Genomic DNA, 22211 nt, shown 5'->3' on the forward strand with positions numbered 1-22211 from the left:
CTTAGTAAAAGATAGAGATGGCAAAGAAGTTCCAGAAATGGTCAGACAGGCCACTTCCTGTAAAGAAATCTCTCAGGTTTTGACCTGCCATTTGAGTTCTGTTATACTCACAGACACCATTCAAACAGTTTTAGAAACTTTAGGGTGTTTTCTATCCATATATAATAAGTATATGCATATTCTAGTTACTGGGTAGGATTAGTAACCAGATTAAATCGGGTACGTTTTTTATCCAGCCATGAAAATACTGCCCCCTAGCCATAAGAGGTTAATTGAAATGCATTCCAGGTGACTAGCTCGTGAAGCTGGTTGAGAGAATGCCAAGCGTGTGCAAATCTGTCATCAAGACAAAGGGTGGCTACTTGGAAGAATCTGAAATATAACATATATTTTGATTTGGAATGAGTAGGTGTGTCCAAACTTTTGACTGCTACTGAATGTGTCATGTGTTTAGGAAGCTATTGAAAAACTATGTGAATTAATATCTAAAGCTGTGTAAGGAAAAGCATTTGTGGAGAATCAAAGGGGAGGAATTAAAAGTAAAATAAAAGGCCTAGCTTTCATAAGAAATATACCTATAAAATCAGGGAAGTGGTGAACTGGAATTCTAATGAATGTTGCATGCGTGAAGGGGTTCAGTGACTTCACATTATGTGGTTTTACATCTCCATTTTACCTAGATAGGAAGCTTTTGAAAAGTAGTCTTGCAAATGGGTCAAATATAGCACAGTAGTTATAGGTAACTAATACAAATGTTGGCCCATGTAGCAATTGGATGCCCTATGCAGTGTGTAATCTTCATATATGGCTAACAGTTCTGGATGGGAATGCAAAAACATGTTTTTTTGCTTACGTGCAATCACCGGTATTGCACTTTTACGACCGTCCCTAAAACACCTGCGTGCCAAAAACAGTATATTGCCCAATTTCCCGTCTGTTAAGTACCGTGTTCGACTATCGGTAAAAACAAATGGTGTTTCGTGCGCTCTACAGTACTCCGATACTAGATATATCACACTCATCTTCCGTCGGAGAGCAATTGAGCTCATTTAGTGGGCAAGGTTTCATTATGAGAAACAGCAACTGTAGCTTACTATGTTATGTTATCGATAGCAATGAATTGATATTACATACACCGCATACTTACTCAATAGCCACCTAACCAAGAATCTCGTTGACCACCTATGACATACCTAGCTAAGGGATAACAAACAAACTGGTGGTGTGAAAACATATGTTACCTAGCTAGCTATAGGAACGTTAGTAGCCAGATAGTGTAGCGAGCCAGGGGGCTGGCTATTTGAACACACAAAACAGCTTCTAAAACAATTTAACTAAATAAACCTTATTACCTCGAGGTTGTGTTTTAGTCCAGCTTTGCAAGCGTATCTACTACACATTATTAAAATGTCCGATACTCACCTCTGGAGGCTGCCCGTCACGAAGACCGCTTGCCCGAACGGACAGTTTAAAAAAGAAAACAACACGAACGTGTCGTGAACATTCTTCTTCTTCTATAATATTATAGCGGTCCGCAAACAAATGTTAGGTGCATGCCGCCACCTACTGTACAATCCATTATACATGGTAAAAGATTATACAAAATTAGGAAAAAGTTAAATTACCGTCATTAATAGTTTAACCCTATCTAATCCTACACCTGGTCGACGGCCTGGGAAAACAGAACATTACCCCCTCAACCAGTGGCGGTCACTGCCGTTTAAGATGAGGGAGGACTTGGGCAGGAGCTCACCAGAGCTGAGTACCAGCAACTCAAATGTCCAGTCCACTGCCTGAGCTCCAGGTCCTCTTATAAAACATTATCTTAATAGTATTGTGGAGCTCCTGCACCTAAATGTAAACAGTACAGGACAATTATTTTTTTAATGGGCATGGCCTTATTTCAATTGCAGCATATTGGATGACTGTCATTCATATTCCATTCACCCAGCTCAATGTAACATCGATAGGTTTAGGCTACTACATGATACTCACATTTTTCCTATACCCATCATGAGGTTGCGACAAACTAGCCTACGAATGAAAGTTTACAAAATAGGTGCACAAGTCGAGAGAACATTTTGAGTAATCAAGGTGACAGACAGTGACACATTCAATACCGCCTTGCATCGAGCTGATATAGGGTGTAATCATTAGTCCAACAGTTTCTATCGGACAAATTCCAGTATGTTTATCCCTGTTTCGTTCCGTTTGCTTCCGTTTAAGAAAAGTTTTAACAGAATCAGCGGAATGAATACATCCCCGAACACACGCAAACACAGTTTACTTTTATAGCAGTCACACACACACACACAGCATGATCACTTTGCGCATTGTATAATTACTTCTCGCATCTATACGCTCTCCTCTCACCTTTTCCCTTCACTTGTGGACTTCAGTGCACAACACGTCAGCTGTCTGTGACCAGGTGAAAAAACCTTTCCAAGCCAAACCTTTATATCATAAACACTAACTGCTACACACAGCCTACATCGTTGTCACAATATTAGCTAACGTCATAGTCAACATAGTTACTAGAACTAACCCGCTAGATACAATCATGCAGTCCTTGTATTTCAAAAAAAAAGTTAATCTATTGTCTTTCTCTCTCTTGAGTCAACTTCTCACCACATGTTATGCACTGCAGTGCTAGCTAGCTGTAGCTTATGCTTTCAATACTAAATTCCAGTAGCGGTGTGTAGGTAAAATCACTGAGGAAGCCAAGCCAAGCCAGTGAAAAAGCCATATTACAACCTATGTTGTGAAAATTGTGTTGTTTGCTCTATAACCCATTCGTTCATACGCCACCGTGATAAACAATAAGGCCGTGACAACAAAAAGACAACAGTCACACAGTGGCCGAATAAATTCAACTACACATACGTTTGTTTTATCAGCAACATCTGTCTGGTGAAATCAACAAATCAAATATTGCATACAAACAGTTATCACCTGCAGCATGGTCAAGCAAGTTAATGTTTTCGACAGTTTACTAAAACAACTACTGACTTAAAACCACGGAGTTACTGCAAGCCAACACAAAGACAACAGGAGCACTGCCTTCGCTATGCCAGCACCATTTCAACTTAAACATTTAAACATCATCAAATCAACAAGGCTATATACAGTTGAAGTCAGAAGTTTACATACACTTAGGATGGAGTCATTTAAACTCTTTTTTCAACCACACCACAAATTTCTTGTTAACAAACTATAGTTTTGGCAAGTCGGTTAGGACATCTACTTTGTGCATGACACAAGTAACTTTTCCAACAATTGCTTACAGACAGATTATTTCACTTATAATTCACTGTATCACAATTCCAGTGGGTCAGAAGTTTACATACACTAAGTTGACTGTGCCTTTAAACAGCTTGGAAAATACCAGAAAATGATGTCATGGCTTTAGAAGCTTCTGCTTCTGAGGCTAATTGACATCATTTGAGTCAATTGGAGGTGTACCCGTGGATGTATTTCAAGGCCTACCTTCAAACTCAGTGCCTCTTTGATTGACATCACTGGAAAATCAAAAGAAATCAGCCAAGACCTCACAAAAAAAATTGTAGACCTCCACAAGGTTCATCCTTAGGAGCATTTTCCAAACGCCTGAAGATACCACGTTCATCTGTACAAACAATAGTACGCAAGTATAAACACCATGGGAACACGCAGCCGTCATACCGCTCAGGAAGGAGACGCGTTCTGTCTCCTAGAGATGAACGTACTTTGGTGCGAAAAGTGCAAATCAATCCCAGAACAACAGCAAAGGATCTTGTGAAGATGCTGGAGGAAACAGGTACAAAAGTATCTATATCCACAGTAAAACGAGTCCTATATTAACATAACCTGAAAGCCGGCTCAGCAAGGAAGAAGCCACTGCTACAAAACCGCCATAAAAAATCCAGACTACAGTTTGCAACTGCACATGGGGACAAAGATTGTACTTTTTGAAGAAATGTCCTCTGGTCTGATGAAACAATAATAGAACTGTTTGACCATGATGACCATCGTTATGTTTGGAGGAAAAAGGGGGAGGCTTGTAAGCCGAAGAACACCATCCCAACTGTGAAGCACGGGGTGGCAGCATCATGTTGTGGGGGTGCTTTGCTGCAGGAGGGACTGGTGCACTTCACAAAATAGATGGCATCATGAGGAAGTAAAATGATGTGCATATATTGAAGCAACATCTCAAGACATCAGTCAGGAAGTTAAAGCTTGGTCGCAAATGGGTCTTCCAAATGGACAATGACCCCAAGCATACTTTACAAAGTTGTGGCAAAATTGCTTAAGGACAACAAAGTCAAGGTATTGGAGTGGCCATCACAAAGCCCTGACCTCAATCCTATAGAACATTTGTGGGCAGAACAGAAAAAGTGTGTGCGAGCAAGGAGGCCTACAAACCTGACTCAGTTACACCAGCTCTGTCAGGAGGAATGGGCCAAAATTCACCCAACATTTTGTGGGAAGCTGGTGGAAGGCTACCTGAAACGTTTGACCCAAATTAGACAATTTAAAGGCAATGCTACCAAATACTAATTGAGTGTATGTAAACTTCTGACCCACTGGGAATGTGATGAAAGAAATAAAAGCTGAAATAAATCATTCTCCTATTATTCTGACATTTCACATTCTTAAAATAAAGTGGTGATCCTAACTGACCTACGACAGGGAATTTTTACTGGGATTAAATGTCAGGAATTGCAAAAAAACTGAGTTTAGATGTATTTGGCTAAGGTGAATGTAAATTTCCGACTTCAACTGTATGCTTAATTTAATACAAACTTAAACAAACTTAAAGATACCAATCTACCTACCTCATCCTCATATTGTTTTTATTTACTTTTTTGCTCTTTTGCACACCAGTATTTCTACTTGCACATCGTCATCTGCACATCTATCACTCCAGTGTTAATTTGCTAAATTGTAATTACTTCGCTACTATGGCCTATTTATTGCCTTACCTCCTCACGCCATTTGCACACACTGTATATAGACATTTTCTATTGTTATTGACTGTACGTTTGTTTATTCCATGTGAAACTCTGTGTTGTTGTTTGTGTCACACTGCTTTGCTTTATCCTGGCCAGGTCGCAGTTGTAAATGAGAACTTGTTCTCAACTGGCCTACCTGGTTAAAAAAAGGTGAAATAAAATAAAAATACCAACAACTATTTAGTCCAATCAATGTTGCTAAATATCCTGCCTTCCAGTATGGATTTGATGCACCAGGACAGCCCACAGTTGAGCTCAGCTCAAAGTTGATTGGCTAATTATTTCATAAATAGCAGCTGGACCAAAATCTTATACTCTTTTGGTCCAGACAGCATCAGATACATGGGCTACACATATTGAGACAGAGGGGCGCTGTTTCCCTTGCTCGGATGATTTCTCAGGTGAAATTCAGCCACTTGCGAATTGACGAAAAATTATGAAAATACAGAGAAAGACTAAAGATAAATTATTTTATACATATTTTTTTGTATTATTGGTCAAATATTTGGGGAAGCCTGGCTTCCTTTGGCATCCATGAATACACACCATTGCTAGATTCATTATCTAATCCTTTGATTGGATGGACAACATGTCAATTCATGCTGCAAGAGCTCTGAACGGTTGGAAGACGTCCTCCAGAAGTTGTCATAATTACTGTGTAAGTCTATGGAAGGGATTTAGAACCATGAGCCTCCTAGGTTTTGTATTGAAGTCAATGTACCCAGATGAGGACGGAAACTAGCTGTCCTCCGGCTACACCATGGTGCTACCTTACAGAATGCTTTTGAGGCTACTGTAGACCTTCATTGCAAAACAGTGTGTTTTAAACAATTAGTTGGTGACGTGAATATATTTAATATCGTTTTATCTAAAAATGTTTACTTTTTTCATGTTTCAGAAATATTTTTTCCTCTGAAATTCACTGAGGAGGATGGTCCTCTGAGGAGCCTCCACTGCCTGCAACTCATAATCCCAAGTACTTCTCTGCAGCTTCCACCACAACCTCTATTTTCTGTGACTGGCTATAAACTTTCTTTAACCGGACACCTCCGATCTGCAGCACAATGGGCATCCCCCACTGCTTACACGCACAACTTTTTCCACCGATACTACACAGTCCTTTGTCTCATGCCCACCTGCACACTTCTAACATGGTGTGCATAGGAACCTCCTCCTACACACTCCTGCAACATGACCATAAACTTGGCACCTAAAACACCATAATGGTTTTGGGACAAAAGCTCTCATGGGATAATTGACACATCCTTACTTGACATTGTCAAGCAAAGACTTGCATCAAATCTCAGCAGGACAGACAGATAGTGTCCTCTCCGTTTCATCACACTCTCCACCGGGTCATCATCACACCAAACAGCGGGCGTCACAGATACTGGGAGTCTTACATTTCAGTTGATCTTCCTCCACACTTAACGCCACCCCGGTTATTACTGAATTTTTCCTTTGTAGAACGTTCCTTATTGCAACAAACTATGTTGGAACTGTGTTTTTCAAATAAATGACGATTGCCGAATACTTTTGAAGGTACGCGGGGTATGTGATGTCATCACGTAACTATGAACTCCACTCCACATTTCATTCTAAATTCTTACTGCTTGCAAAAGAAAAATCAACTATACAAATAATGTTTCTTTGCAGGACAAGGATTGGCCTGACTTTCAAGAATGCCTGAATTGCTTCGCCTTGATTTTCTGGTTGGCTGGCAAGTGTAACAATTTAGAAGTTGATCCTGTAGTTCAGGGTTTCCCAACCTCAGCCCCCCCCCCACCCCCCCCCCCCCCCCACCCCCTGGGTGCACGTTTAGTTTTTTGCACTCTCACTACACAACTGATTCAAATAACCAACTCATCATCAAGCTTTGATTATTTGAATCAGCTGTGTAGTGCTGGGTCACAAACCTGGACTTTCTGATGGGCCGCCCCCAGGTGGTGAATGTAGGAAACAACATCTCCACTTTGCTGACCCTCAACACTGGGGCCCCACAAGGGTGCGTGCTCAGCCATGACTGCGTGACCATGCACGCCTCCAACTCAATCATCAAGTTAGCAGATGACACAACAGTAGTAGGCTTGATTACCAACAATGACGAGACAGCCTTCAGGGAGGAGGTGAGGGCACTCAAACTGTGGTGTCAGGAAAACAACTTCTCACTCAACGTCAACAAAACAAAGGAGATGATCGTGGACTTCAGGAAACAGCAGAGGAAGCACCCCCCATCCACATCGATGGGACAGCAGTGGAAAATGTTAAGTTCCTCGGTACACATCACAGACAAACTGAAATGGTCCACTCACACAGCCTCTTCAACCTCAGGAGGCCGAAGAAATTTGGCTTGTCACCCAGAACCCTGTCAAACCCTTACAGATGCACAATCGAGAGCATCCTGTCATGCTGTATCACAGCCTGGTACGGCATCTGCACCGCACTCAACCGCAAGGCTCTCCAGAGGGTAGTGCAGTCTACACAACTCATCACCGGGGGCAAACTACCTGCCCTCCATGACACATATAGCACAGGAAGGCCAAAAAGATCATCAAGGACAACAACCAACTGAGCCTGTTCACACCGCTACTATCCAGAAGGTGAGGTCAGTACAGGTACATCAAAGCTGGGACCAAGAGACTGAAAAACAACTTCTATCTCATGGCCATCAGACTGCTAAACAGCAATCACTAACTCAGAGAGGCTGCTGCCTACATTGAGACCCAATCACTGGCCACTTGAATAAATGGATCACTAGTCACTTTAAACAATGCCACTTTAAATAATGCCACTTTAATAATGTGTACATATCTTACATTACTCATATCATATGTATATACTGTATCTTATATCATCTACTGCAACGTGCCTATGCCACTCGGCCATCGCTCATCCATATATTTATATGTACATATTCTCATTCACCTCTTTAGATTTGTGTGTATAAGGTAGTTGTTTGGGAATTGTTAGATTACTTGTTAGATATTACTGCACTGTCAGAACTAGAAGCACAAGCATTTCGCTACACTCACATTAACATCTGCTAACGTGTCACGTCCTGACCAGCAGAGGGAGTAATTGTATTCGTTTTGGTCAGGACGTGGCAGAGTTTTTGTGTTATGTGTAGATTGGTTGCTGGACTCTCAATTGGAGGCAGGTGTTTCTAGTTGCCTCTGATTGGGAGTCCTATAAACAGGTGTGTGTTTTTCCTTTGTGTTTGTGGATAATTGTTTCTGTTCAGTGTGTTAGCTGGCAGGACTGTTTAGCTGTCGGTTGTGGGTTGTAATTATATAGTGTTCTGTCTGAATTAAATTATGAACACTAACTCCGCTGCACCTTGGTCTTCTCTCCAGTACGACAGCCCTTACACAATGTGTATGTGACCAATAACATTTGATTTGATTTGATCAAAATGTGCACCCAGGGGGTGCCCCATGACCGAGATTGGGAAACCCTGCTGTAGTTGACTGGTAGCCAGTGGAGTTGAGCCAGGATTGGGGTGATATGGTCTGACTTTGGCAGCACTGTTATGGATTAGTTGGAGCCTCTGTAGTGATTTGGCTGGGAGGCCCCCAAACAGCGCTTTGCTGTAGTTGATCCTAGAGAAGATTAAAGGGGTGGATGAGTGAGGTGATTTGATTAATCTGGCCCGGGTGCACGGGTAGGCGTGTTTTGCACCAGGAAAGTTGATTGCATTTGTTTTGGAAACGGGCTGCCTCCCGGGTGTGAGCCAGGTGCCCTGTTCAAAGCCCACAGTAAAACAAAAGTGACATAATTAGCACGTGGAGTAATGAGTAGGATTCTGTGTTTTCACATGTAAAAGTGATTGCTTTTGATATTAAAAGCTTTATCTGCATTCCCAATGAAAACTAGTTTGAAAATTCAAACATATATTTTATGGAAAACTGATGTATGTTCTGGATGATGCTCCATGCTGCCTTGTTGACAACATGACCAAGCGCCGCAGATTACTGTTCGGTTTAAGAAGGGTGCTCCTCCCTAACCGTTTTTGCCAGTTCACGTCAGGTGCCTCAGACCGGTGCCCGGCAGCTCAGCATAATCCAATCCTCACAGTTTCTTTGCATCTAGAGTGACGGTATGACCCAGACGATGTTTATAAGATGGAAAAATTATGTTTTACATATTTGTTTTATGTGGGCTTCAAAGGACAGAGAAGGATCAAACTTGACTCCTTGGTTGGAGGTGACAGAGGACAGGTGGTTGATCTGGCAGTTGATTGTAGGACAGATGTTTTCAGCACTGGTGACCTGCTTGGGTGTCCCAATAAGCATAGCCTCAGTCTTGCTACTGTTCAACTGGAGGAAGGTCTCTGTCATCCATGCCTTGATGTCCTCTAGGCAGCTGCTGAGTTTTGCTCGGGCAGAGAGGGTGTCCGGTTTGGTGTTAATGTAGACCTATAGCCAGTGTAGCAGTGGAAGTGGATGAAACATGTCAATTAAAAACAGGATATGCCCCAACACTGACTGACCCCTGTGGGATGTCGCATGTGACAGTAGACTCCTCCTATCTGGACTCTCCAATAGTGATGATACACATGTTGCTTCCTACATTATTATAACAATTAAATGCAGAAACATTTCACAACATATATTGTTCTCACATATTTGCATTATTTAACAACATAAATCATAAGAATTTGTGGTTTTGAGTGGATTATTCCTTTAAGTGAAATCTTCACCTACCAGGGGCACTGGGCCATGCAAAACGAACTCCACCTGCAATTCCACTCTTTGCTTAAAGGTACAATATGCAGAAATCACTTCGCCATTTCCTGGTTGCGAAATTTCTAGTTCCCCTAATTTCAGTTTCTGTGACAAAACAAGCAATGCATAGTGTAGAGAATCATTGTACCATCTTAACCGCTGTGAATTAACTTTTCAATAACCAAAAATATTGTATTTTCAGCTGTTTGAATTTGGTGTACAAAACCAAATGTAAAAGATAAAAACGAAACTTAAGCGATGGAATTATAGGAATACCACACATAGAACAGATATACCGCTTCTTAGACTTGCTTTCACTGAGAATGACAGTAGGGTCCCCAAAAAGTAACTTTAAAATTCATCTTTGATTAAGTTTTTCACCTTTTTCAATCATAAATAGTTCACATACATGGTTCCTTGACACATGACACAGAGTACAAGGAGTGGAATGTTACAGAGACTGGCAACCAGGCTAAATGATCATATCTAACAGTGTGAATCTATATTGTAGTTTCATTCTAATAAGACTACAATCGGGGATTTTTTTTGTCAGATGAGGCTCCTGCCCTCTAGTGGAAAAATAATGTTAGGTATAGAAGAAAATATAGGTGCGGATAGGAACTCAGGGCCACCTTCAGTTGCCAACCGTTGCAGATAGAAATGCCATGACTAGAGCCAACATGATTTCTTGGTCTTTATGTCAGACAAGCATGTACGTTCTACATTGATATTTCTATCAGAACGTTCCAAAACGTTGTGTCTTGCTGAACGCACCACTGGTCACACTAAAATATTTGCCCAAGTGAACAACTGATCAAGGATAAGCTCTCCTCAGCCCAGAGATGACCTCAAGTCACCAAGAATCTAACAATTAAGCTGATTTTGGACCATTGTGTTTCCTCTGCACCATGTTCAACTGCCAGATGGTCTCAAATGTTGCAGATATAAATTATATCACTTGAGCTGACGTGATTCCTTATTGTACATGTTAGAGAGGAATGTTTGTTCTACATTGCATTTTTCTATCTGAAAAGTTCCATAACGTTCCTACAGGTGATTGACATGACCTAACACACAACGTGACCGGAGCAATTACCCTAATTGCCAATCACAACATGGACTGCATCGATTTTATAGAGCTTCTTATTTACACATTTTGTCTGAATTGTTGAAACAAAGATATTTTCACAGTCCCTCCGTTTCAATAAAAAATTACCAGGGAGAAATAATTACTAATATGGATTAGCCACATGTAAATGAGAAAGATGGGAGGTCACATTAAATAATAATTACTCACTTACTCAGCCATAGAAAGCTTTCTAGTTTTATATAAACAAAATATAAAAAAATATTTGTAAATCAACATTTCATTTGATATGACCTTTCAATGATAAGTAAATAAATCCCGAGCAGTGGTTTTATAAAATGTTTTAATAAAAAGTAACACCCCCTTTGTTCCTTGCTGCGGTCCCGCAATAAGCGCGCTCTCTTTCTGGCGATCCACAACCTGCTGCCACGTGGAAGAACATCAAGACGCTGCGGGAAAGCGTTTCGACAATGTACGGAGTTTAAATATTACTTTTTCCTCAGTGTATCAAAATGCTTTTATGTTTATAATGATTGCAGGCAAAACATATCTTAAGTTGATTAGTCGTTTAACTAGTAATCTTCTTTATGGGTTAGCTAGAAGACCGCTAGGTTCGTGTTGGCTAGGTAATTAGCGCCATAGGAATTGCAGCCACCTTGTGTAAGCCATTTTGGTGTTAACTAAAACATAACAAAAATTCAGTTAGCTAAAGTTATCACTATATACATCATTCAACCGGTTTTTTTTTTGCGATTTGGGATATTTTACAGATTATTTGTAAAAAAAAAATAAAAATAATTCTCTACATAAATGCTATCTAGATAACGTTACCTAGTCATGATGGCGGGCATTTCGCTTTTTGTGCCGAGACTGATTTGCTTGTTCAGCTCGTTAACTAGGTTAACATTAGCTTGCCAACTAACTACATTTTGTAGATGTCTGGCTACATTTTTCAAGAACTAACTAGTCAGTTATTTGGATAACTAACTTTGAATGTTATCTAGCTCTGTAACATTACTGAATTGTGTTAAGACATGGTTATCTAGCTAGCTAACCGCTGTCTTTACATTTCCAAATCAATGGGTGCACGTGTTGGGCGGACTTGGTGAGTTAATGACCGCAGACAACTACTTTTCATGTCATTTAACTAGCATTACTTAGTAGCGGCCTAGATTGGAGCTGATTAACTGATATTTTTATTTATTCTTATTTCACATTTTTATTTAACCAGGTAGGAAAGTTGAGAACAAGTTCTCATTTACAACTGCGACCTGGCCAAGATAAAGCAAAGCAGTTAGACACATACATATATCACTGACTATTCATGACTAACGTCGTCTTCCGAGGTTCATTTTTGATTTCATTGTACAGAATTGGAAAAAAGAATTACTTTCTGGTGGCTGTGTAACAATCTAGGTAGCTCATTTCTTGCAAAGTCTTTCTGTGCATTGATTTTACATTCGCCCGTACAAAGTAGCTAGTTAGTGAGTGGTCACTTGTTTTTTATGTAAAATACTCTAGTAGCGCTAACTAACTAGAGGAACCTCCTAGAAGCCTTCTGAAACATTGACTAGTAGGTGTGTTTGTAAATGCAGAGGTTTCTCAGTGAGGCACACTGGACAAGGGGTTGGATTGATCCGAGCAGTTCTGACCTTACAACTGCAGTCAAGAAACCAATCTAACTTGTTCCAGACACAAATGAGAGAACACCAAACTCATACCATTTTACTCGCCATAGCAGAGCTGGTTAGGCTGTTTTCATGTTGTCCAGAACGTTATATTTAACAGGTGTTGCGGGTTTGTACATTCATCGGTTATTATGCACACTCGGAGTTGTGATATTTAATTTACCAACGCACCCTAAAATGTAGCAAGCTCGGTAATAGATACCCAGGTGCAGTTAAATGACTTTTGGCATTTCTTGATTTCAGAACCACATTTGTAGATCATGGACAACTGGGATGAGGTAAATTACTCTAAACCAGTAATTTGAGCTGTTATGCTTTACATATTAGTGGAGTCATATGTGAACCGAAGCTTATATTGTCACTACTTGGTGCGAAATATATGTGTAATATTGGCTTAAATCAGCACATGTGAATGGAACATTTTTTTACTTTGCAGGTTACCACAAGTAATGGTAGGTTCATGTAATTTGTATGTGGACTAGCTGGATTCCCTATGCAAAATGGACACACGTTTTCTTTATTAGCCAGGTAGCGTCCTGTCCTGTCACTCGGATGCAACTTGCTTTTTCACGGGTGTTGTTGGGAAAGCCTTTAAAGAAAATAAACACAGGAAGTAACACATTATTAATGGCTGAGCTTGAATGTGTTTTTGTAGAAAGTGGAATGAGCTCATGGACCAGTGGTGGCCAAAGTTCCAGTTTTGGGAGACCGACTGGTAGTATTGTGCCTTTATATCCATTAGGTAACTTGCGGTAATTGAAGACAATGTTAATAAGATTTGTGATCTCTTCAGATAATAAAGTCAGTTCCTGGAACAGTGGAGGTGGTGGGTTTGGTGGCGGCGGCAGAGGCAAGTTCTTTAAAATACATGTATCTTGGTTCTTATTGGGGGGGAAAAAATCACTAGTCTGAGTTATTACTGTACTGACTTGAAGTTCTTGCAATTTTTACTTACAGGCCGAGGGTCCAGGGGAGGTGGTGGAGACTTCAGGAGTTTCTCTTCAGGTGCATAGTCTCAGAATTATTTCATATACGTTTTATTTGATGTAATTCTTGCTGTGTAAAATTGAGTATTTACTCAAGACTTATGTCTAGGGCATCTTGGAAATAATTATTTTGCAGGTAATACGTTTTTTTTAATGTATATTGCCCTCTGTCAACAGGAGCTGATGAGAATGGGGATGAAGGTAGGTGACTGACTTGATAACTTATATTGCAGCTCAAGACTGCAGTTGAGCAAATTGTCACACTGCGATCAATGCATTTTGGGATAGAATGCACAGCTTAGAATATTTACTGTCATGGGAATGGCACTAAAATAGAACAGAGGCATAATACTGTTCAAGGTATTTGATCAATTTCAGAGTTCCAAAATGTATTATGCTGGTGCCGCTGGCATTTTGAGGGTTTTCAAACGTCTTCGGCGTGACTTTATTAAATCATACCTGGAATTGTATTAACATTGATCTTTGAATTGGAACTGTTCTGTACAGATAAAGGCAGCTGCTGGAACACTGGTGGAGGAGGCGGCTTCAGGGGAAGAGGCAGAGGTGACACTTGTGGTTCCTTCTGAAATAAACAAATTAGAAAAATATTTTCTGGAACAATTTGGGTAATTGCATGACTCGTGGATTTCTTCTCCCTAAATGCATCAAATTGTTGTCTCAACAGGAGGTGGCAGAGGATCAAGGGGAGGAAGCTTCCGAAACGGTAATTAGGAGCTATTCTGATATTCTAGTTTTCATGCCCCACATTGTCATTTCTCTTGATGAGCGTAGTCTTAAACATTATGCCCCTGATTTTTTAAAAATGTTTCTTGAATATTGTCTTATCTATCTATTGGATGTAATGGTTTACAAATGGGTTTTGTGAAATCTGTTTTTGACAGGGGATGATGGCAACGAAGGCGGTATGTTGGTTTTCATATTCTCTACATGCAAGAAAATGTAATTAATCTAGATGGTTGGCTCAGTTTGGAACGCTCTCGTTGTCCTCCCAAAGTGTTTCTGCGTGTCTTTTGCATTCAAATAAAAAGAACATGCTCTTGTGTAATATTAGTGATTTAAAAAGGTCAGGTAGATTATCAGATAAGAGTGTTGGGCCAATTAAAGGTTGCTGGTTCAAATCCCAGAGCTGACTAGGTAAAAGAAACATCTATGTACCCTTATTGCTCTGGATAAGTGTCTGCTAAAATATAAATATGGAGTGTTAATATTTGTGGATGGTGCTCTAGACTAAGTTCTAGTTCTCGTATTTGAAATGGTGGTACGCTAATGAAATATATCATGGTGTTTGTTTTGTGGCTCTTTTTTTTACTCAAATCCTTCACTTTTCAGGGTTTGGAGGTAGCCAGGGAGGTAGAGGTGGCCGGGGAGGCTTCCGATCAGGTAAATCAGCTCCTCCCTTAAGGAAATTCAAAAATATTCCATCAAATACTGATTTGAAATCTATCCTCAGTCTTTTACCAGTGATGAGTATCATTCAAAGATGCCAAGTTTATATGAAGGTTATGGCAACGCCCCCAAAAAATATTTTCAGACATTCCAACTTGCAAGCATTTTGCGTACCAAACATGCAATTTGAGGTGTAAGTATGCTGGTGTGAAAAACAGCCATAAAATGAGCTTCTAGTTGGTACATTGTTGGTTTTTGACCACTTTCATTTAGGATTAAAAAATATGTATTTGTTGGCTGCATTGCTTGATATTATTGAAGACTAGGTTTCAGGAAATGGCAGCTGCAGGGGAAAAAAGACATGCTTCAACTTCCTGAGGAAAATTACTCTGGAATTTCCCTCCTACCCGACCTTATGCCCTGTTTGTACATTTTAACTTGTTTCTAGTTAGCTACTGAAGAGCAGCAAAGATACCCAGCAGTCATATCACCTACCATTCCTTCTGAGGCAGCCTTTTGCCAACATTAGGCAAAAAAAGTATATTTGCCTATGATTTGAGCAGTGTGGGAGTGTTGCTGACATGGCACTCAAAAAAAATATTAAATGTTGTCAAGTCTGTATTTTCTTCATGCTTCAAATCAGTTGAAATGCTTGAGGGAAAGTTGTTATTAACTATGGTTTGTTTCAGGTGGTGGTGATGGAGGAGGATTTGGCGGCGGAGGTAATTTATTTAGGGCCTTACGATTTTTTTTTAATTCCCCCAAAACCTGTTTTCCCTTTCAGGTTTTCTCACTCAATCACTTTTAATAGAACAAATGGTCGTTTTTGTAAGTCCATAATGCCTAAACCACATCAGGAGGTCTAGGACAAATGTATTTATTTTTGGGTATAATTACCCTTCAATTCCAGTGTGCACCTAGCAAGAGGAAATGTTTTTGTAGCGCACATATGGAGTTTGCAAAATCAATACTCACTGGCTTGATTAAAATCATATGCCAGGTAAGCATAGGCTACTTTGTAGTTAAGAAAGCCTTTCCATCTACCAGAACTTTTCATTATCATCAATACATATGACTAATTATAATTCATTAGCATCATCACTAACGGCTACACGGTGATTGATATGCGCACCGCACAGACAGAATTTTTGTTGCTTCTTCAGAAAGTTGCAGGAAATACAAATCACTGACTCATTCTGTTCATATCTTCTGATTAACTTTAGCAAATACATTTATACTGAACAAAAATATAATGTAACATGAAACAATTTCAATGATTTTAGAGTTACAGTTCTTAAGGAAATAAGTCAATTGAAATACATTATTTGGGCCTAACCTATGGATTTTGCTTAGGAGGGCATCGGCCCACCCATTTGGGACCCAGGACAAGCCACTGGGGCACGAGGCCCAGCCAATCAGAAATAGTTTTTCCACACAAGGGCTTTATTACAGAAAAAAATGATCTCATCACAGTCCGCGTGGAGGATCCTAAGCTGGCATGGTTACACTTGGTCTGCGGTTGTGAGGCTGGTTGGACGTACTACCATATTCTCTAATATGACGGAGGTGGCATATGGTGGAGAAATGAACACTTCATTATTTGTCAACAGCTCTGGTGGACATAACTGCAGTCAACATGCCAATTGCTCACCCTCTCAACTTCAGACATCTGTGGCATTGTTGTGACAACACATTTTAGTGGCTTTTTATTGTCCCAGCACAATGTGCACCTGTGTAATGATTATGCTGTTTAATCAGCCGGTTGATAATCTATCCATCTGATAGGTGTGGCATATCTTGGCAAAGGGAGAAATGCTCACAAAAGGATGTATACCAATTTCAGAGAAATTAGTGTTTCGTGCATACGGAACATTTCTGAATTTATTTTAAGCTCATGAAACATGGGGCCAACGCATTACATGTTGTATTTATTTTTGTTGGTTAAAGTTAATTATATATTAAGTTCATTACTTTGTTTCATATTGACGCGTTCTGTTTTGTCTGGATTCTGTTATTCCATCAGTTATTTTTGCATTGTGTATTTTATAGAGCCATAGTAATTGGCCTTGCATTTACGAGATTCACAATAAGGCTCGCTGTGACTCAAACTTCCCATGTTTTATCATTCCAGGTTATCGTGGACGAGATGAGGAAGTTTTCTGTAAAGGTTCCATGTTTTCATTTGTTACTAATTCATTTCCTTGACCTGATGTTGAATATTTTTACATTTGGAAATATCTTATGTGAGACTTTCACCCATTTTAGGCTCAACCATGGATGGGGAGGGTGGTGGAGATGGTGGCAGTCCAGGTTTGTATATTATGCAAGTACGTGTTTTGTTGGACTAGATATACCAGTGATCATCAACTAGTCAGCTGGGGGGGGGGCAAATAAAACCAGGCCTGCACCCCCAGATGGGGAACCCTGATGTATCCCTTACAGAAGACTAATAAAACATAACTATTCCACATTTTTCTAAACAATATTTAAAGGGAACCATTGCATATTGTTTTTGTTCCATTTAACTTATTAATGTAATTAAACATCCTCTTGGGTCTCGTTTCAACATTGACGACAAGAAGACTGCTGCTCTGCCCTTAACAACATTCAGTTGCAGAAAGTTGTATCCGAGGTGTTCTTTCAGTGGATTCTTCAATTAAATACTTCAGAAGGTGACCACGTTGTCATAACCTCACTCTACCACCAGGTCCCCCAAGGGTGACCTATGTGCCCGAAGCCCTCTGTGAGAAGGAGTCGTCTATTTTTGCTCATTATGAGTCAGGCATCAACTTTGACAAGTACGATGACATCTTGGTCGATGTCAGCGGCAGCAATCCGCCAACGGCCATCATGGTAAGTGCCTTACTGGTGGCTCTGTTCTTAAAGTGTTATTTTATTAATCTCCTTACCTTAACAACTGAATGGGCTTCCCCCAATATTGGTTGCATTGTTAGAAAGGACAAGGAAAAAATTAAGATGTTGCCATGGCCCCAGAGTTGCACTTGCACCATAAATTATGGATTGTCAAATAAATAAATAGATGGGTTGTTGTATACTGGTTGTTGTATTGGTAAACGGCAACTTTGCTGTGATTTTGAGACTGACTAACCTATTATCCTCTCAGGGTTTTGAAGAGGCTGCCCTGTGTGAATCTCTGAACAGGAACGTCATTAAGTCTGGCTATAAGAAGCCCACCCCAGTACAGAAGCATGGCATTCCCATCATCGCTGCTGGCCGGGACCTCATGGCCTGTGCCCAGACTGGATCTGGGAAAACGGTGCGTTGCCCCTGTAGAACTGAATCTAAGTAAAATTCTCTCTTTAGCAAGCAGTCTTAAGCCCATTTTTCATGTAGTTGTTCAAATACTAGCATGTGAAATGGTGCTCTGGTCGTATGCACTCTCCATCACCCAGGTTAACATACTCTGGTATAAATCTATAGTGCTTGTGTTGGCCGCCATGTGTAAGCCAGACCTGCCAACGTGCACGCATTTTGTGTACCAACTAAGCAGTTCTCTGTCCATGTACGAGATCCGAGTTAAAAGTACACAGAAATGAATAGGGCCTGAATTTATAAAAATAAATAAAATATTAATAAACAAATCCACAAAGTAAATCTAACATCCCGACTCTCGAGCTGCAACACAGACATGTACAGAGTTTGTGTGAACGAACATGGAGATGAATACATCATTATTGGACGTAGCTGCACCGTGTCTGCCCCTACTGTTGTGATGAGTTTGACTGTCAGCTGTATGTAAAAACATGGACAAATCCCTTTTCGACTGTTGTGGAAAGGTAAACACTAATTGTTTCAAGAGAACATAAGATGGGCATTCAGTGGGCTCTAAAGTGCCAGTGCTAGTGAAAGAAATTAAATGCGAATACGAAAAATAACTGGTCGCATTTGTGCAAGTGTGATATACATTTAATTCTGCGTCCCATTAGTTGTATTTTCCACTTAATGTTACGAGGATCACGCAACTTGAGACTAAATATGATCCATGTCACAAAAACAATATACAAAGTTTTATCAACCATAAATATTAAGATCTTGGCATTAAATGGAGTCGGAGTTTAGAAGACTGCGTGATGAAGAATGAATGGCTGTTATTAGCTATAGAGGCAATGCTTCTAAAATACCTTGGCACTAGATTTGTGAGTTGAATCTCTAATTTGCTGTGCATGTCTGGTACTCTTAAAAAGTTGGACAGGGTTGGCAGGTCTGGTAAGCCTGTGGGTAGACAAAGTATTTAAACTTTTGTCGTCATCCCCCAGGCTGCATTCCTACTGCCCATCCTGCAGCAGCTGATGGTGGATGGCGTGGCAGCTAGTCAGTTCAGCGAGATCCAGGAGCCAGAGGTTATTATAGTGGCCCCAACCAGGGAGCTGATCAACCAGATCTACATGGAAGCCAGGAAGTTTGCCCATGGGTATGAAGTTATGTTTTCTGCATATTTGAAAGGCAGTATGTTCAACCCTATTCACCCCACCTGCACTTTTCAATAGTGGAAATGGAGCTAGATCCAAATATCATTTGTTATGGCAAAAGTTAAGGTACGTTCTTTCAAGATTGGTATGTTGGGGGAAAATATTGAATGGACACTGATTCTGGAGACTTTTTTTCCCCCACTGTCTTTTGTAGAACTTGTGTGCGTCCAGTGGTGGTTTATGGTGGTATAAGCACCGGTCACACCATTCGTGAGATACTGAAGGGCTGCAATGTGCTGTGTGGGACTCCAGGAAGACTGATGGACATGATTGGAAGAGGAAAGGTAATTGGTGCTTCAATAACAAACGCATATTTGAATCAAACCTTGTAGTTGGCAGCCGGTTGAAGCCATCTGTTAACATAGTACTTTTTAGCAAATGGATATACGGCCTCTGTCTACTTTCCCAGATTGGCTTGAGCAAGCTGCGTTACCTGGTGCTGGACGAGGCTGACAGGATGCTGGACATGGGCTTTGAGCCTGCGATGCGCAAGCTGGTGGCGTCCCCAGGCATGCCAGCTAAAGAGGACCGCCAGACCCTTATGTTCAGCGCTACCTACCCCGAGGACATCCAAAAGTCTGTCTCCCACACTCCGCCACAGATAACTGGGATAAACAATGATTTTAAAATGAACGTTGAAATATTTGTGCAGCTAATGTAAAGGATAATGCAGTAGAAACAGTTATGGCACGATTTCTAAATGGTAGTTGTGTGTTTTTAAATGAGAAGGGTGGGCACCTGATGCATTGTTGACCTGTGGTGTTAAGACTGGCTGCTGACTTCCTGAAGAAGGACTATCTGTTCCTTGCTGTGGGCGTGGTCGGCGGAGCCTGCAGTGACGTGGAGCAGGTCGTGGTTCAGGTGACCAAGTTCTCCAAAAGAGACCAACTACTGGAGGTCCTCAAGACTACAGGTACCCCTCAGCACCTCGCTATATGACTATCGGCACCTCTCAAACACTTCAACCACTTTCCAGTACATCAAATTGTCTTCATGTTGAAGGACATATTCTGCATTCACAGGGTCTGAACGCACAATGGTGTTTGTGGAAACCAAGAGGCAGGCTGACTTTATCGCAACGTTCCTGTGTCAGGAGAAGGTTAATACTACTAGTATTCATGGGTAAGGGACTGTCTTTGAGTAATTTACCCCGTAGTCATTGCTAGTTGGGCCCCAGATTCCCTTATGTCTTGTTAGTCTTTGTCCAGCTGTATGAAGTGTAATTTGGTATTTGTTGTGTTATCAGTGACCGCGAGCAGAGGGAGCGTGAACAGGCGCTCGGTGACTTCCGCTCAGGAAAGTGTCCTGTCTTGGTGGCCACCTCTGTTGCTGCCCGCGGACTGGACATCAAGGATGTCCAACACATAGTCAACTTTGACCTCCCCAACAACATTGATGAGTACGTCCACCGCATCGGGAGAACGGGTCGCTGTGGGAACACCGGGAGAGCTGTGTGTTTCTTTGACCCGGAGGTCGACAGCAACCTGGCACGCTCCCTGGTCAAAGTCCTGTCTGGGGTAAGTGATTTCACGCTCCCTGGTCAAAAGCAGCCTTTAAAAATGGATAAGCGCCACTGTCCGTCACACCACCTTTGTTATTGTTTTGTGGATGAAAGTGTTTTATAAAAATGAAGTACATATTCTGTTCTAGTGTGTGTACAATGTTGTCCGAGGGGATAATCCGTTTGCAGCTACTTTGTTGTAAAATCCTAAACGGACGTGGAAGTTTCATCTTTAAAGATTCTAGCTTGAAGGCCTGCTAGCAAGTAAGTCAAAGTTGACTTTGAACTAAAATAAAAATGTATTCTCACTGCAATGACTTTTCACAGGCCCAGCAGGAGGTACCCAAATGGCTGGAGGAAGCCGCGTTCAGTGCTTTTGGCACTACAGGGTTCAACCCCGGTGGGAGAACCTTCGCCTCCACTGATAGCAGGAAGGTATGGATCTGGAATAGGTTGAGTGCTGTTATTTTCCATTGAACACTGTTTAGTGGCTACATGTTTAGTGTTCTCATTGTTGACACATGGTTCATCTCTTGACCACAGGGTGGATCTTTCCAGAGAGATGGGGCGAGTCAACTAGCAGCTGCCCTGAGCAGTGGCGCAGACGACGACGAATGGGAGTGATGATGCACATCTGTAATTCTTCTAGTTTTTGTGTTTTCAAACTAAGTCACGTTTTGGTTCAATATAACTTTTCTTTTAGTGTTTATTTTGTTTAAAGAAAATAATTTTGCACTGCTTGATCTTTCTGGAAATGTGTTGTCCTGGATATGGGAAAAACCCGTTAATGTCAACCACTGGTTAAAATCTGTGTGCTTGAGGTGAAACTTCTCAAATGAATGTTCTAGCTATTATTAGTGCTACTGTCTCTTGTGGTTTGAATTGTGACGCATCACTTGAACTTATTATTTTCCTCTTTCACCCAAATGTTTTACCTCGTTGATAATGTGCCATTTACACGCTAGTGTGTTTTGAACTAAACTATTGTAATGCATGTCTGTCCCCAAATAATACCTGTAAAGCATTGTATTTCTGTAAGGATTCTGCCTTTAGACCTAACTGGTTCTGTTTAACCAGTCTGAGTTGACCCACGTTTTGGATCGCTTGTTGTAACTGATGTACAAGAGTGTTTATGTTTGCAAAATTAGTAAATGCATTTAATTTACTTGATTTGATTAATTCATGTAGACATTTGAAATATGGATAAAGTCCAATTTTATTCAAAGTAAAGAATGTCTTGGATCATTTGTCTGGTTTGTTTATTTTGTTTGAGCGATTAAAGCTTTGAGTTAAGTTTCACTTGTAAAATCTAGCTGAGAGCGCTTAAATTCGGTCCC

At 40.7% G+C, this 22211-nt stretch overlaps 2 protein-coding genes across 3 annotated transcripts in view; one reads left to right on the forward strand and one right to left on the reverse strand.

Annotated features, from left to right (window-relative positions):
- slc38a9 (solute carrier family 38 member 9) overlaps window positions 1-1567 on the reverse strand; it is a 42632-nt gene extending 41065 nt beyond the window's left edge. Inside the window, exon 1 of the mRNA XM_014144643.3 lies at window positions 1423-1567. The gene's annotated coding sequence lies outside the window, so the exon portion shown is untranslated. The remainder of the gene's footprint in view (window positions 1-1422) is intronic.
- Window positions 1568-11173: 9606 nt separating this feature from the next.
- Window positions 11174-22121, forward strand: ddx4 (DEAD (Asp-Glu-Ala-Asp) box polypeptide 4). 2 transcript variants are annotated; one of them, NM_001279129.1, is given in 24 exon segments: window positions 11177-11274; window positions 12734-12768; window positions 12927-12942; window positions 13146-13205; window positions 13284-13340; window positions 13448-13495; window positions 13654-13677; window positions 13984-14040; window positions 14162-14200; window positions 14379-14399; window positions 14827-14877; window positions 15573-15605; window positions 17015-17050; window positions 17149-17193; window positions 17591-17736; window positions 18008-18160; window positions 19161-19315; window positions 19528-19657; window positions 19783-19949; window positions 20141-20286; window positions 20396-20495; window positions 20620-20890; window positions 21202-21309; window positions 21418-22121. In NM_001279129.1, coding segments are annotated over 23 exon segments (1962 nt in total). In that variant the 5' UTR covers window positions 11177-11274; window positions 12734-12750; the 3' UTR covers window positions 21499-22121.
- Window positions 22122-22211: the final 90 nt, after the last annotated feature.

This window comes from Salmo salar, chromosome 01 (assembly GCF_965601325.2).
Source record: "Salmo salar chromosome 01, fSalSal1, whole genome shotgun sequence".
NCBI lineage: Eukaryota > Metazoa > Chordata > Actinopteri > Salmoniformes > Salmonidae > Salmo > Salmo salar.

Excerpts from the sequence above, each read along its gene's own strand:
- ddx4 (XM_014143380.3), top strand. Across the intron at positions 18,161-19,160 it reads AGACTGGATCTGGGAAAACG|GCTGCATTCCTACTGCCCAT; the intron begins GTGCGTTGCCCC and ends GTCATCCCCCAG. Across the intron at positions 21,310-21,417 it reads CCTCCACTGATAGCAGGAAG|GGTGGATCTTTCCAGAGAGA; the intron begins GTATGGATCTGG and ends TCTTGACCACAG.